Source organism: Pan troglodytes, chromosome 2 (genome assembly GCF_028858775.2).
Source record: "Pan troglodytes isolate AG18354 chromosome 2, NHGRI_mPanTro3-v2.0_pri, whole genome shotgun sequence".
NCBI lineage: Eukaryota > Metazoa > Chordata > Mammalia > Primates > Hominidae > Pan > Pan troglodytes.
In genome coordinates, this window is record NC_086015.1 from 198,816,169 (window position 1) to 198,832,353 (window position 16,185).

Below are 16,185 nucleotides of genomic sequence, written 5' to 3' on the forward strand. Positions count from 1 at the left end.
TCTGCCAACGAGATTTTCACAGACACGGCACAAGCAGAAGCCTGGAATGTGTGGGCACTGCCAGGCCTGCCCTCTAAGGCTCTTGATTTTCCCCATGAGATGCACGTGCCCCAGGGAACGGCGGCTCTGGCTGTGGCATGAGAGGCGTGTGGAGCAGGCATGGTTCCCATCCTTAGCCTGGAGTCAAGGCCAGACTAGATCAGCCTAAGCCCAGCCACGCCATGGGTGCAGGAGTGAAGAGCAAATGCTAACTGTCCATGGAATTGACTTTCAAAGGGGCGTGTCATGTGCCTCATCCCAGCAACAGGGAAGGCATTTCTCTATCAGTCAGTTGGTAAATGATTATTGACAAACAATGTGCTGGGAAGGTGGAGTGATTTGAGTAGATTTGGCCTCTATTCTCATGGAGCTTCCTTTCTAGAGGGGAAGGCAGATGATGGATGGATAAATATAAATGATTCTAATAGGTTGGTGCAGCAGTCATTAAAAGTAATGGCAAAAAAAAAAAAAGAAAGAAACGGGGAGGAGCCGTTGCTGCAGTTCATGAATAGTAATGGCAAAACCCGCGATGACTTGTGCGCCAACCTAACCCAGTAACCAGGGGTGTGCAAATGTGGCGATGGGCAAGTTCCGAGTGCTAGGAGAGCATCTAGCTTCCCGGAGTCAGGAGACGGGGGTTGGCAACCTAACCAAGGTTAAGTCCAAGGGAGGGGGTTGGGCAGGGAGCGATATTTCAGTGGAGACTCCAAGGATGAATGGTATTTAGAGAGTAAACCCCGATAGGGTGTTTGTCTGGCACAGAGAAGAGCCTGTGCAAAAGCTGGTGGGGTGAGAGGACACCGTGTGTTCATCCACCTGAGGGGCGACCAGCAGGCTGGAGCTCAGCGGGTTGAGAGGAGGATGCAGAGCCCGGGAAAGGCACCCTAGGCAGAGGGCACAGAAGGGCAAAGGCCTGGAGTGAGGCCTGAGCCGTGTGGTTTGAGGAACGGACAGAGGCCTGTCCGTCAGGAAGGGAACGGCACAGGGGAGAGACCTTAGGCCACAGCAGAGGGCAGGGCAGAGGGCAGGGCCGTGCTGGGCACTGTGGGCTGTGGATGGTGCTGGCATTTAAGAGGGGAGACCATAGACCAGGGCAGAGGGCAGGGCCGTGCTGGGCACTTTGGGCTGTGGATGGGAGCTGACATTTATGCTCAGGTGATGGGAATGTGTTAAAAGATTTTAAGGAGGGGAGTAACAGTTGGGATTAATGTGTATTCTGGGAATCTCAACAAAGTAAATTCATAGTTTGAATTTTCATAAGACTTCTGCACAGGCAGAGAGAAATAAGATCGTGTCTACAGCTGTGTGATGATTTTATTGAAAAACATTACTAAGTTTTTAAACGTGATTTCAAATGGTGTGTTTCTGTTTCACATTGGACATAAGTAGATTGCAAGGCTAATGGAAAGTAGAAAAGTTAACTCATGAACATAAAAGAGATATCAATTTGAAAACAAAACATTTATTCATTTACTTCCGCTGCAGATTTCTTGACTGCTGAATTTCATGAGAAGGGATTGTTCAGGGAGGGACGTGGGGCTGAAGACCTGGAGAGGAGGTGGTGCTACCGCTGTTCAAATCTGAGGGTGGTGAAGATGGAGCCTTGGGGAGGAGCAGGTGCTGCCTTTTAAGTCTATGAGAGTCGTTGAGCTGGAGGTCCAGGGAGGAGCCGGTGCTCCCACTGATGTCTTAGGTTGTGGAGCTGAAGACAACGAAGGAGCCAGTGTGGCTGTTCTGTGAGACTCGTGGAGCTGGAGATCCAGGTGGGAGAGGTGTTTTAGCTCGGGGAAGAGCTGATGTTCTACTTTGAGGGTCCTGCAGCTGCAGACCCGGGGAGGAGCTGATGTTCTAGTTTGAGTGTCATGCAGCTGCAGACCCGGAGAGGAGCTGATGTTCTAGATTGAGGGTCATGCACCTGCAGACCCGGGGAGGAACTGATGTTCTAGTTTCAGTGTCGTGCAGCTGCAGACACGGGGAGGAGCTGATGTTCTAGTTTGAGTGTCGTGCAGCTGCAGACCCGGGGAGGAGCTGATGTTCTAGATTAAGTGTCATGCAGCTGCAGACCCGGGGAGGAGCTGATGTTCTAGTTTGAGTGTCGTGCAGCTGCAGACCCGGAGAGGAGCTGATGTTCTAGATTGAGGGTCGTGCACCTGCAGACCCGGGGAGGAGCTGATGTTCTAGTTTGAGGGTCTCCCAGCTGCAGACCTGGAGAGGAGCTGATGTTCTAGTTTGAGGGTCTCGCAGCTGAAGACCTGGAGAGGAGCTGATGTTCTAGTTTGAGGGTCTTGCAGCTGAAGACTTCGGGAGGAGCTGATGTTGTTCGCGTTGAGGATCTTTCAGTTGGAGACTCAGGGAGGAGCCGATGTTCTAGAATTAGGGTGATAGAACTGGAGACCTGGAGAGAAGGTAATGTTCTAGTTTTAGGTTCTTGCAGCTGCAGACCCGGAGAGGAGCTGATGTTCTAGATTGAGGGTCGTGCAGCTGCAAACTTGGAGAGGAGCTGATGTTCTAGATTGAGGGTCGTGCACCTGCAGACCCGGGGAGGAGCTGATGTTCTAGTTTGAGTGTCATGCAGCTGCAGACCCGGAGAGGAGCTGATGTTCTAGACTGAGGGTCATGCACCTGCAGACCCGGGGAGGAGCTGATGTTGTAGTTTGAGGGTCTTGCAGCTGAAGACCTGGAGAGGAGCTGATGTTCTAGTTTGAGGGTCTTGCAGCTGAAGACTTGGGGAGGAGCTGATGTTGTTCGCGTTGAGGGTCTTTCAGTTGGAGACTCAGGGAGGAGCTGATGTTCTAGAATTAGGGTCATAGAACTGGAGACCTGGAGAGAAGGTAATGTTCTAGGTTTAGGTTCTTGCAGCTGTAGACCCGGAGAGGAGCTGATGTTCTAGATTGAGGGTCATGCAGCTGAAGACTCGGGGAGGAGCTGATGTTCTAGATTGAGGGTCGTGCAGCTGAAGACTTGGGGAGGAGCTTTAGTTGTTCGCGTTGAGGGTCTTTCAGTTGGAGACTCAGGGAGGAGCTGATGTTCTAGATTTAGGGTCACGGAACTGGAGACCTGGACAAAAGTTGATGTTCTAGTTTGAGTGTCTAGCAGCTGCAGATCCGGAGAGGAGCTGATGTTCTAGTTTGAGGGTCTTGCAACTGCAGACCTGTAGAGGAGCTGATGTTCTAGATTGAGGGTCGTGCAGCTGCAGACCTGGGGAGGAGCTGATGTTCTAGATAGAGGGTCATGCAGCTGAAGACTTGGGGAGGAGCTGATGTTGTAGTGTGAGGGTCATGCAGTTGAGGACTTTGGGAGGAGCTGATGTTGTTCGTGTTGAGGGTCTTTCAGCTGGGGACTCAGGGAGGAGCTGATAATCTTGATTAAGGGTCATGGAGCTGGAGACCCAGACAGGAGCTGATGTTCTAGTTAGTGGATCTTCCAGCTGCAGAGTCAGAGAGGAGCTGATGTTCTAGATTGAGGGTCATGCAGCTGAAGACTCGGGGAGGAGCTGATGTTGTAGTTTGAGGGTCATGCAGTTGAGGACTTCAGGAGGAACTGATGTTGTTCACGTTGAGGGTCTTTCAGCTGGGGACTCAGAGAGGAGCTGATAATCTCGATTGAGGGTCGTGGAGCTGGAGACCTAGACAGGAGTTGATGTTCTAGTTAGTGGATCTTCCAGCTGCAGACCCAGGGAGGAGCTGATGTTCTAGTTTGAGGGTCGTGCAGCTGAAGACCCGGGGAGGAGCTGATGTTCTAGATTGAGGGTCGTGGAGCTGCAGACCCGGAGAGGAGCTGATATTCTAGTTTGAGGGTCGTGCAGCTGGAGGCCTGGAGAGGAGCTGATGTTCTAGTTTGAGGTTCTTGCAGCTGCAGACCTGGAGAGGAGCTGATGTTCTAGATTGAGGGTCGTGCAGCTGCACACTTGGAGAGGAGCTGATGTTCTAGATTGATGGTCTTGCAGCTGCAGACCTGGAGAGGAGCTGATGTTCTAGATTGAGGGTCGTGCAGCTGCACACTTGGAGAGGAGCTGATGTTCTAGATTGATGGTCTTGCAGCTGCAGACCTGGAGAGGAGCCGATGTTCTACTTTGAGGGTCGTGCAGCTGGAGACCTGGAGAGGAGCTGATGTTCTAGTTTGAGGGTCATGCAGGTGAAGACTCGGGGAGGAGCTGATGTTCTAGTTTGAGGGTCTTGCAGCTGCAGACCTGGAGAGGAGCTGATGTTGTAGTTTGATGGTCTTGCAGCTGCAAACCTGGAGAGGAGCTGATGTTCTAGATTGAGGGTCGTGCAGCTGAAGACTCGGGGAGGAGCTGATGTTCTAGATTAAGGGTCATGCAGCTGAAGACTCAGGGAGAAGCTGATGTTCTAGATTGAGGGTCGTGCAGCTGCAGACCTGGAGAGGAGCTGATGTTCTAGTTTGAGGATCTTGCAGCTGCAGACCTGGAGAGGAGCTGATGTTCTACTTTGAGGGTCGTGCAGCTGGACACCTGGAGGGGAGCTGATGTTCTAGTTTGAGGGTCATGCAGGTGAAGACTCGGGGAGGAGCTGATGTTCTAGTTTGAGGGTCTTGCAGCTGCAGACCTGGAGAGGAGCTGATGTTGTAGTTTGATGGTCTTGCAGCTGCAAACCTGGAGAGGAGCTGATGTTCTAGATTGAGGGTCGTGCAGCTGAAGACTCGGGGAGGAGCTGATGTTCTAGATTAAGGGTCATGCAGCTGAAGACTCAGGGAGGAGCTGACGTTCTAGTTTGAGGGTCGTGCAGCTGAAGACTCGGGAGGAGCTGAGATTCTAGTTTGAGGGTCGTGCAGCAGAAGACTCAGGGAGGAGCTGATGTTCTAGATTGAGGGCCCTACAGCTGCAGACCTGAAGAGGAGCTGATGTTCGAGATTGAGGGTCGTGCAGCTGAATACTCAGAGAGGAGCTGATGTTATAGTTTGAGGGCCCTACAGCTGAAGACCCCGAGAGTATCTGATCTTCGAGATTGAGGGTCGTGCAGCTGAAGACTCCGGGAGGAGCTGAGGTGGTAATTTGAGGGTCTTGCAGCTGCTGACTTGGGGAGGAGCTGATGTTCTAGTTTGAGGGTCATGCAGGTGAAGAATCGGGGAGGAGCTGATATTCTAGTTTGAGGGCCCTGCAGCGAGAGATGCAGACAGGAGCTGATGTTGTAGTTTGAGGGTCATACAGCTGAAGATTCAGGGAGGAGCTGCTCGTGTATTTTTAGGGTCATGCAGCTGCAGACCCGGAGAGGAGCTGATGTTAAAGATTGAGGGTCATGCAGCTGAAGACTCTGGGAGGAGCTGACGTTCTAATTTGAGGTCCCTACAGGTGGACACCGAGAGAGGAGCTTATGTTCTAGATTGAGGGTCATGCAGCAGAAGACTCGGGGAAGAGCTGAGGTTGTAGTTTGAGGGTCGTGCAGCTGGAGAACCAGACAGGAGCTGATGTTCTAGATTGAGCGTCGTGCAGCTGAAGACTCGGGGAGGAGCTGATGTTGTTCGTTTTGAGGGTGTTTCAGCTGGAGACTCAGGGAGGAGCTGACGTTCTAGATTGAGGGTCTTGCAGCTGCAGACCCGTAGAGGAACTGACGTTTTAGATTGAGGGTCACGCAGCTGAAGACTTGGGGAGAAGCTGATGTTCTAACTTGAGGGTTGTGCAGCTGAGGACTCGGGGAGGAGCTGATGTTGACGGCTGTGCAGCTGGAGATCCGGCGGGGAGCTGATGTTCCAGTTTGAGGGCCGGGGAGCTGATGTTCCAGTTTGATGGCCGTGCACCTGGAGACCCAGGGAGGAACATCAAACTGGAACATCTGCTCCCCGCAGTGCCTCCAGCTGCATGGCTCCCAAACTGGAACATCAGTTCCCACCCGGGTCTCCAGCTGCACAGCCCTCAAACTGCAACATCGGCTACCCCCGAGTCTCCAGCTGCACGGCCCTCAAACTGGAACATCAGCTCCCCACTGGGTCTCCAGCTTCACGGCCCTCAAACTGGAACTTCAGCTCCCCACCGGGTATCCAGCTGCATGGCCCTCAAACTGGAACTTCAGCTCCCCACCGGGTATCCAGCTGCATGGCCCTCAGACTGGAACATCAGCTCCCTGCCGGGTCTCCAGCTGCACGGCCCTCAGACTGGAACATCAGCTCCCCACTGGGTCTCCAGCTGCACGGCCCTCAAACTGGAATAGTTTGAACTCAGCGGGGAGCTGATGTTCCAGTTTGAGGGCCGTGCAGCTGGAGACCCAGCAGGGAGCGGATGTTCCGGTTGTAGGGCTGTGCAGCCGGAGACCCGGGGGGAAGCTGATGTTCCAGTTGTAGGGCCGTGCTGCTGGAGACCCAGGGGTGGAGCTGATGTTCCAGTTTGAGGGCCGTGCAGTTGATGACCCGGCGGGGAGCTGATGTTCAAGTTTGAGGTCTGTGCAGCTGGAGACCCGCGGGGAAGCTGATGTTCCAGTTTGATGGCCATGCAGCTGGAGACTCTGATGGGAGCTGATGTTGCAATTTGAGGGCCATGCAGCTGGAGACCTGGCGGGGAGGTGATGTTCCAGTTTGAGGGCCATGCAGCTGGTGACCTGGCAGGGAGCTGATGTTCCAGTTTGAGGACCGTGCTCCTGGAGACCTAGCGGGGAGCTGATGTTCCAATTTGAGGGCCGTGCAGCTGGAGACCCGGCGGGGAACTGATGTTCCAGTTTGAGGGCCGTGCATCTGGAGACCTGGGCAGGGAGCTGATGTTCCAGTTTAAGGCCATGCAGCTGTATACCCGGGGGGAACTGATGTTGCAGTTTGAGGGCCGTGCATCTGGAGACCCGGTGGGGAGCCAGTGTTGCAGGTTGAGGGCCGTGCAGCTGGAGACCCTGTGGGGAGCTGATGTTCCTGTTTGAGAGCCGTGCAGCTGGAGACCTGGTGGGGAGCTGATGTTCCAGTATGAGGGCCGTGCAGCTGGAGACCTGGTGGGGAGCTGATGTTCCAGTTTGAGGGCCGTGCACCTGGAGACCCGGCAGGGAGCTGATGTTCCAGTTTGAGGGCTGTGCAGCTGGATACCGGGGGTTGAGCTGATGTTCCAGTTTGAGGGCCATGCATCTGGAGACCCAGTGGGTAGCCAGTGTTGCAGGTTGAGGGCTGTGGAGCTGGAGACCCGGGTTGGGGGGAGCTGATGTTCCAGGTTGAGGGCCGTGCTGCTGGAGACCCAGCGGGGAGCTGATGTTGCAGTTTGAGGCGGTGCAGCTGGACACGCAGGGGGGAAGTGATGTTGCAATTTGAGGGCTGTGCAGCTGGAGACCCTGTGGGGAGCTGATGTTCCTGTTTGAGGGTCTCGGAGCTGATGTTCCAGTTTAAGGCCATGCAGCTGGAGACCCGGTGGGGAGCCGATGTTCCAGTTTGAGGGCCATGCATCTGGAGACCCGGTGGGGAGCTGATGTTGCAGTTTGAGGGCCGTTCATGTGGAGACCCAGTGGGGAGCTGATGTTGCAGGTTGAGGGCTGTGCACCTGGAGCCCCGGGGTGGAGCTTATATTCCAGTTTGAGGGCCGTGCAGCTGGCGATCTGGTGGGGAGCTGATGTTCCAGTTTGAGGGCCATGCAGCTGGAGACCTGGCAGGGAGCTCATGTTCCAGTTTGCAGGCAGTGCAGCTGGAGACCCGGCGGGGAGCTGATGTTCCAGTTTGAGGTCCGTGCAGCTGGAGATCTGGTGGGGAGCTGATGTTCCAGTTTGAGGGCCCTGCAGCTGGAGACCCGTGGGGATCTGATGTTCCAGTTTGAGGGTGGTGCTGCTGGCGACCCAGGCGGGAGCTGATGTTCTAGTTTTAGGGCCCTACAGCTGGAGACCCGGGGAGGAGCTGACGTTCCCGTTCGAGGGCTGTGCAGGTGGAGACCTGGGGAGGAACTGATGTTGTTCTAATTTGAGTGTGGTGCAGCTGGAGATCCAGGGATGAGATGGTCCTGCGGTTCAAATATGAGGGTCCCGGAGCTGGACGCTACGTGAGGAACCAATGCTGCCTCTGATGTCTTAGGTTGTGGAGCTGGAAACTCGCGGAGGAGCTGGTATTGGTGTTTCTAGTTGAGGGTCGTGGTATTTCCAGGGTTTCACAAAGGCCAGATTTTATTTCAGTTACTCAGAAGAGAAAGAAAATGTCTTCTGAAAGAGGTGAATTCAATCATTACCAATAGAAAAAGTATCCACTGTATTCATCTCTTATACAAACAGAAAAATATAACATTTTCCCCCTTAGAATAATATATATATATATATAAAACTTAAGGTTCTATTGTATGTATCCGAACAATAAAATCTGGAAACCAGCATGAAACTGTATTATTCACATGTTAAAATGTTGAAACTATGACCAAAATATGAAAACTGCTGGAGCTATCAGAAAGACACAAGACAAAAAGCTTCTTGCATATGTGTAAACTAAATGTGATAATCTCAAAAAACTGTTCAAAATTATAATTACTTTCCAGTTTAAAAACTTTAATCCTAAATTAAAAAAAAAAAAACTATATACAAACCACTGATTTGCCCAGACCAAAGAAAGAAAGAGAAATCAGCGGTAAGGTAAGCAGGACCCAGAGGAGCTGATATTCACAGTTCTTACATGGACAACTCTTTCAGGAATTATCCATAAAGTACTTTATTTTACAACCTGCTTTTCTTGTAAAACTAAAGGTGCACTTTTTTACATAAAAGTTTTATACAGTGTTAAAACCAGAACTGTGTGTAAAATACTGCATGTAAATGTTTCTAAATAGTCTTGTTCCAGTGGTTCATCGGTGACTTCTGTGGCTTCGTCATCATTATCCACGGATGATTCTGAAAGAATCTCTCCAGTTTTACTGGAATTGGATCCTACTAATTCTTCTGTTTCACGGCAGTCAGAAGAACCACTACTTTCAGGGCCTTCGTTTTCACTACCTTCAGAATGTAATAAATCTTTCTCAGCTTGAGACACATCAGATTCCTCCATTTCATTATTTTCCTCAGAAGTCTCTTCATTCACAGTTGAGGCATCATCAGATTCTTTTTCTTGGTTTTTTCTTTCTGGGATCATTTCTCTTGATGTCATAAAAGACTCTAAAAATAAGCAAATGTTGTTGTACTTAAATTTTATATTCAAAATACCTCCACAGTTAAGTTTCGTGAATTCTGATGTTCTGTAGTTCAAATCATATCCCCTGAAATTCAGCAGCAACTGCATACAGGTGGGAGAAAAGCCCAGCGTCGGCATTACAAGGAGTTCCATGATGTACAGTTCTTTCACGAAAACAATGAATGCAAGAATTTGAGGATCTCCTTACTCCTCCCTTTTACAGATGGTCTCTCAATCCCTTCTTCTTCCTCTTCATCTTCTTCATCCTCTTCTGAACGCGCTGCCGGGTACCACGGCTTTCTTTCTCTTTATCGTGAGATGAAGGTGATGCTTCTGTTTCTTCTACCATAACTGAAGAAATTTCGCTGCAAGTCGCTTGACTGGCTGTTTCTCCAACTTTGCCTTTTTTGTCAAACCTGAGTCTTTTTACCTCATGCCCCTCAGCTTCCACAGCATCTTCATCTGGATGTTTATTTTTCAAAGGGTTCACTGAGGAAACTTCTGATTCAGATGTCGAAGAGTCACTGTGAGTTTTCTCTTCATTTTGCTGCAAATTTGCCTCTTTGCTGTCTGTGCTCTCAGGCCACCCATTTGTTGTCATGGGGGCTGACAAAGAAACCTTTGTCGATTAAGTGGCCTGGGTGTCCCAGGCCCATTTATATTAGACCTCTCAGTATAGCTTGGTGCATTTCCAGGAAACATAACACCATTCATTCGATTTAAACTATTGGAATTGTTTTTCTCTGAAGAAGGATAAACACAGCTAACAACCATCACGTTCTTTTCTACTCCTGTGAGAAATTTGTCTGTTCCTGTATAGTTTCTCCTTGGATCTGTTAACAATTCACATAATCACTGAATAGTAAAAGGGATACGGTTAAATCCAGTGACCGTTTTCAGTATTCTTTCCTTTGTTTCATCAAAGGGAATATATTCGACATTAGGGTTGGGAGGACCTCTTGGCGCAGGAGCTGAAGTTCTGAAATCATCCATCACTTTCTCCAGTTTGAAAATAAAATAGCCTTTAAATTGGGACCACTGAATCTGTTTCTCCAGTCTTGACTACATGACAAAGAAACTGATCCAGGACAGGACAGACTTTCTTTTTCCCCCTCTTCTCAAAATCTTCCAGCGCCTCCTGGAGCCTCTCGACGTCCATGGCTTCCTGGAGTCCCTCACAGCCTCCGCCTCCCTCCGCGGGTCTCTTGGGGACCGGAACGCCTCCCCCCACCCCCTGACATCCTCCCACTCCCTCGCACACCCTCCAGCACGCAGGCCAAGTGGGGTGGGGGGGAACGAAGGGAGCCAGGGGAAGCGTGTGAGAGAGTGAGACCGACAGAGTGAGCACCTCCCCAAGCCGCTACCACCAGCCCTCCAACATGGCGCCTGGCACGTCACCCTAAAAAGTTATTTCTTGGAGAAGCTATGGATGACAGAGATTAATCTGAGAGTTACAATTAACGGAGAAACTTAGAACTTACCATTTTTCCTGTGAGGTTTCGGTGCTGATACTTCTATTCTGTGAGTTCTGGCAATTGTGTCCATTCACCCAGCCTGGTGATGCAGCAGGTGTCACAGAAGGACCCTGTCCCAGCTGGTCCTGCTCCACTGCTAGGATGGTGTGGCCTCTGATCTGTGACTGTGTCTTGAGGGGAGACCAGGCCCTTGATCACAAGCGTATCCATGGTGAGGTTCCGTGGATGGAAGCTCATGAATGTTCCTTCCTGATGTTCATCTGCCACCTTGCTATTGAATGCATCTTGTTTATAACTGTCTTCTACATATTGAATAGAAATAAAGCATTTGTACAGTATGGGTAAGATAAAGAATATTGACACATTGGACACAGAGGACCTGCACCAAGTTTAGGGAGTAGAATCTGAAGAGACATAACTTTGGATGCTCCCTGGAGGCCCTGCCTGAGTCCCAGTCCCTTCCCTTCTACGGAGGGAATCACTTCCTGCTTTCGTCTTTATTATTTGCACACTTTCCTTCATAGTATGTTTCTTTCACCGTGTGTGTACATCCCTAAAAGATATGCCATTTAGTTTTTGAACTTTCTGTTTTCTTTTTGAGGCAGGGTCTTGCTCTGTTGCCTCGGCTGTAGTTTTGAACTTTGACGTGAGGAAATTCTCCTGCGTGGCTGCTCCTAACACTGCATGGCTCTGAGCATCTGCTCTATGACTATTTTTGTCCTCCATTCTCTCCCTGAGACCCACCCACACTGACATGGCTCATTTTCATTGCTGCATGGTCTCCCGTCGTCTGAGGGGAGCATGGGAAATGTCTTCATCTTCCCGTGGATGAGCGTTTGGCCAGGTTGGGGCCCTTAGGACTGTGTTTTGTTGGGAACGTTCTCGGGCATTTCTTTTGTACACAAGCGCAAGTTTCTTCTGGTCAGTAGCTTTCAAGTTTTAAAATTTCATCCCAGGTAAAAATGTAATTTTCCTCATAACCCACAACACACACTCTTTCATATACAAGCATAGCAGAAATATACTTCACAAGCATTAGCAGTGCCTGGTGTTCCTGCTTCTCTCCATTGTCCCCAACGCTGGCATGGATTGGGTTGTGGGATTTTTGCCCGTCTGGTGGGTGTCACGTGATATCTCCCCGTTATGCTGAGCCCCTCTTCATGTTTTCATTAGCCATTCCTCCACCTTTCCTCTTCTGTGGAGGGCCGGTTCAGCTCTTTTGCCCAGTTTCTGTTAAGTTGTTTGAATTTTTGCACTTTTCCTTTATTATTCCTATTATTATGTTTTTGAGACAGAGTCTCACTCTGCCACCCAGGTTGGAGTGCAGTGGCGCGATCTCAGCTCACTGCAACCTCCATCTTCTGGGTTCAAATGATTCTCCTGCCTCAGCCTCCCAAGTGGCTGGGATTACAGGCACGCACCACCACGCCCAGCTAATTTTTATATGTTTACTACAGATGGGGTTTCACCATGTTGTCCAGGCTGGTCTGAAACTCCTGACCTCAGGTGATTCTCCCACCTCAGCCTCCCAAAGTGCTGGGATTATGTGGGTGGCAAGCCACCCAGGCACCGAGGCAAGAGACAGAGGACACGAGCTGTTCCAGTATAATAAAATATAAAACAAGAATAGTTATACCAGATATAGATCTTAGATATGATTACATATGAATATCATTAATCATTAGTTTGTAGCAATTACTTTTTATTCCAATATTATGATAATCCTTGCTCTATAATCATAGCCTAGGAAAAACCAGGCCATACAGAGATAGGAGCTGAGGGGACATAAGTGAGGTGTGACCAGAAGACAAGAGTGCGAGCCTTCTGTTGTGCCCGGACCGGGCCACCAGAGGGCTCCTTGGTCTAGCGGTGATGCCAGCATCTGGGAAGATGCCTGTTACCAGGCGGATAGCAAAAGGTGTCAAGGAACAACACCCGATACTTAGCAGACCGGGAAAGGGCGGAGGAGGGGGGGGGGGGTCTCCCTTTCCCCGGGGGAGTTTAGAGAAGACTCTGCTCCTCCACCTCTTGTGGAGGGCCTGACATCAGGCAGGCTCACCTGCAGTTATCCGGAGGCGTAACCGTCTCCCTGTGATGCTGTGCTTCAGTGGTCACGCTCCTAGTCCGCCTTCATGTTTCATCCTGTACACCTGGCTCTGCCTTCTAGATAACAGTAGTAAATTAGTAAAAATACTAATAGTCCCTGATATGCGGAAATAATGGCATAAGCTGTCTTTCTCTCTGTCTCCTCTCCCTCTCTGCCTCGGCTGCCAGGCAGGGAAGGGCCCCCTGTCCAGTGGACACGTGACCCACGTGACCTTACTTATCATTGGAGGTGACTCACATTCTTTACCCTGCCCCTTCTGCCTTGTATCCAATAAATAACAGCGCAGCCAGACATTCGGGGCACTACCGTTCTCCGCGCATTAGTGGTAGTGGTTCCCCGGGCCCAGCTGCCCTTTCTCTTATCTCTTTGTCTTGTGTCTTTATTTCTACACTCTCTCGTCGCCGCACACAGGGAGAGACCCACCGACCCTGTGGGGCTGGTCCCTGCAGGGTTATAGGCATGAGCCACCATGCCCGGCCTGCTTTTTTCTTTTTCAAAAGGACTCTTTCTAGATTATACCTATTCATTCTGGTGACTATATGTGGGGCAAAGATGGGTTTGAATCCACCAGGATAAACGTGCCGGATCTCCTCTCTGATGGAAGAAGAGACAGGGATAGAAGGGTACAGAGAATCAGAGCCAAGAGGAGGCCGAGTCAGGCGGGGGTTGCAGGCTGCTGTGAGGACTTGGCTGCTTCTCTGAGACTGGTGGGATTAGCAGGGGATTTAAACAGAGGAACCATGGGATCTCCCTTATGCATTTCTGCCATGGTTGGCTCAGCTGAACGCACCTCTTGAGCAAGACTTGGTCTTGGATACCCAGAGGCCCTTGGTTGAGGGTTTACCTCCTGGCGTGGCCACTGACACATCCACGTTTGGCTCCCACACGGCTGGGCGGCCCCAAGACCTGCTGCGCCTGCCCTTCTCATTGGTGGCATTTCTCAAGTTTGTCCCCTCTCAAGTCTGCCCCATCCGGAAAACCAAACATCTCTCTCTCCTACATGGAAACCCCCGTCAGCACCTCCTCCTGACTCACAGGGCATCCCGTCAACATCACAGTCCCAACCTTCCCACACGGACAAGCTCATGGGACCCCCTGATGGACCAGGACAGCGCCAGCACTAAGACGTGCCCTGGAACTCACAGGAAGAGCGGACCAAGAAGCCGGGAACAGCACGGGGCACTGGGAGCTGCAAACGCCCACGATACTGTGAGAGATGGAGCAAGGTATGACAGGAGGAGCAGACCAAGAAGACAGGAACAGCACGGCGCACTGGGAGCTGCAAATGCCCATGATACCGTAAGAGATGGAGAAAGGTATGGCCATGGCGGACACAAAATGTTACTCAACATTTATTAAAGGCCTAAATGGAGAACATAACGCTATCAAACCCTTAGGTAAAAACACAGGGGAAAATTTGTATGGCCTGGGGTTAGGCGAAAAGTTCTTAGACATGACAGCAAAAGCATGATTCATAAAAGATTGACAAATTAAATGTAGTCATAAATTTAAAATTATAATTCTATAAAGCAATATAAAAATAAAGAGAATGAAACACAAACTATGGTCTAGAAAAAAACATTTGTGAATCACACATCTCACAACCTACTGGCATGCAGAATATATGAAGAACCATCAAAACTTAACCATAAGAAAGTAAAAACCCCAGTATTAAAGAGAGGGCCAATATTGGAATGGAGGCCTCATCAAAGAAGGTATAAGGAGGGCATATTGCCCGAGAAAGAGGCTCAACATCATAGAGATGCTGGAGAAATGCCAGTCAGCAGTACCTCTGCAAATCCATTAAAATGGCTAAAAACAGACAAAACCCATGGGCCAACCCAGGTTCTAGTGACGATGCAGAGGAACTGGGACCCTCATAAGCTGCAGTGGGAATGGGAGGGGTCCCGCCATGCTGGAAAGTGGTCCTGGAGTTTCTTACGAAGTTAGGCACATCCTTACCACGTCATCCAGTAACCCCACTCCTGAAATGTCCCCCAAGCGAAAACTTAAACGTGCACACACAAACCTGCACACAAGTGTTTAGGCCTCATTCCTCATTGCCAATAACTGGAAGAAAACAAAATGTCCGTCGGCAGGAGCTGGAGAAGGTGTGAACCAACGCGGATGCATCCACATAGGGGGCACCAACCAGCAGTGGAAAGATGCACCCAAATGCGCCAGGTCTCCCAGGCTACATGCCCGGTGAAGGAAGCTAGTTTCGGTGGGCACAGGCCAAAGGATGCCAACACATGACATCTTGGAGAAGACAGTGTACCGTGTCGGGGAGCAGGGCAGTGGTTTCGAGGGGCTACGGGTGGAGGGGCGAATGGAGGAGCTCTCTGGGGCGATGGCGTGAGCACCTGCACCTCACTGTGGGCTGCTGCGGCTGAGGGGCTGTACGGCAAACACTGGCTTCAGTACATGCAGACTGAAGGAGGAAGGCTCCCACAACTCAGAGACAGAGGGTGTCGCCTCCATGAAATAAAAACATATTTAAAAAAAAAAAAACTCTTAAAATTAAGAAAAAACCCACAAAAAGTATTTCATACGCGCATTGACTTTGAGTTGACATAATCTACCTGGGAGCATGGAACTGAAACCACAGGCTTGGCAATCCCGGAGGGAGAGGGTGGAGGGTTTAGACCTCAATTGAAGGGCTCAGTACCTGGCTATAGGAAATAACATTTAAAAAGCAGCAGGGTGGAAATAATTTCTGCTGATGAGGTTGCATCTCTCCAGATAGCCGGCAGAGTAAATTAAAGCAATATAGTCTTGCTCTGTTGCCCAGGCTGGAGTGAAGTGGTGCCCTCTCTGCTCACTGTAAGCTCAGCGGGAGAATGTCTTGAACCCTGGAGGCAGAGGTTGCGGTGAGCCGAGATCCCGCCATTCCACTCCAGCCTGGGCAACAAGAGCGAAACTCCGTCTCAAACCAAACAAAATTAGGTAACTAACCCAGGACTAAAACAGCGTAACTTTAAAAAAATAAGTCTAGGAGGTATGATGTTCATTCCCTGCAAGCCAATAAAGGCCACGTCTGGGGCATACATCTAAAAAAATAATCCTAAAGAGAAAGTTATGGTCACAAATATGTTCTGTACGGTGTTATTAAGAGCAAAAATGGGAAACAACCCAAATATCAATAAAATGGGACTGAACCCTTGCAAATTTACTAAAATAAAATTGTTAAACATGATGCACAAGACGAAGATTTTAATAAAGTGAAAAGACAGGAAACATAATTACTAATGATTATTGGTTTATTTTTCATGCCACTTCATTCCACAAAAAGATTTCAGATATCTTACAAAAAGACACACTAGAAATATTAAAATACTATCTGAACCAGAAGCAGAATCAGGGTAAGCTAGCAGAAAGGCGTATAAGCCAAAGGGATCTACCCAGCTTTCAAAGCTGACCACGGCCGTGCGCAGTGGCTCTGTCTGTAATCCCCGCACTTGGGGAGGCCGAGGAGGGAGGATCGCTTGAGGCCACAAGTTCGAG

The 16,185-nt window shown here is 50.0% G+C and overlaps 1 protein-coding gene and 1 pseudogene across 1 annotated transcript; both read right to left on the reverse strand.

The window, feature by feature from the left end:
- Positions 1-6,071: 6,071 nt before the first annotated feature.
- LOC112208688 (uncharacterized) lies at positions 6,072-10,780 on the reverse strand. Its single transcript, XM_054682431.2, has 2 exons — positions 10,581-10,780; positions 6,072-8,147 (listed from the first exon to the last, which is right to left on the reverse strand). The coding sequence occupies exon 2, from the start codon at positions 7,089-7,091 to the stop codon at positions 6,156-6,158; it is 936 nt and encodes a 311-aa protein (XP_054538406.1). The 5' UTR covers positions 7,092-8,147; positions 10,581-10,780; the 3' UTR covers positions 6,072-6,155.
- Positions 8,594-10,505, reverse strand: LOC744213 (serine/threonine-protein phosphatase 4 regulatory subunit 2-like; annotated as a pseudogene).
- Positions 10,781-16,185: the final 5,405 nt, after the last annotated feature.

Excerpts from the sequence above, each read along its gene's own strand:
- LOC112208688 (XM_054682431.2), bottom strand. The coding sequence starts at position 7,091 with ATGGCCCTCAAACTGGAACATCAGCTCAACCCCCGGTATCCAGCTGCA.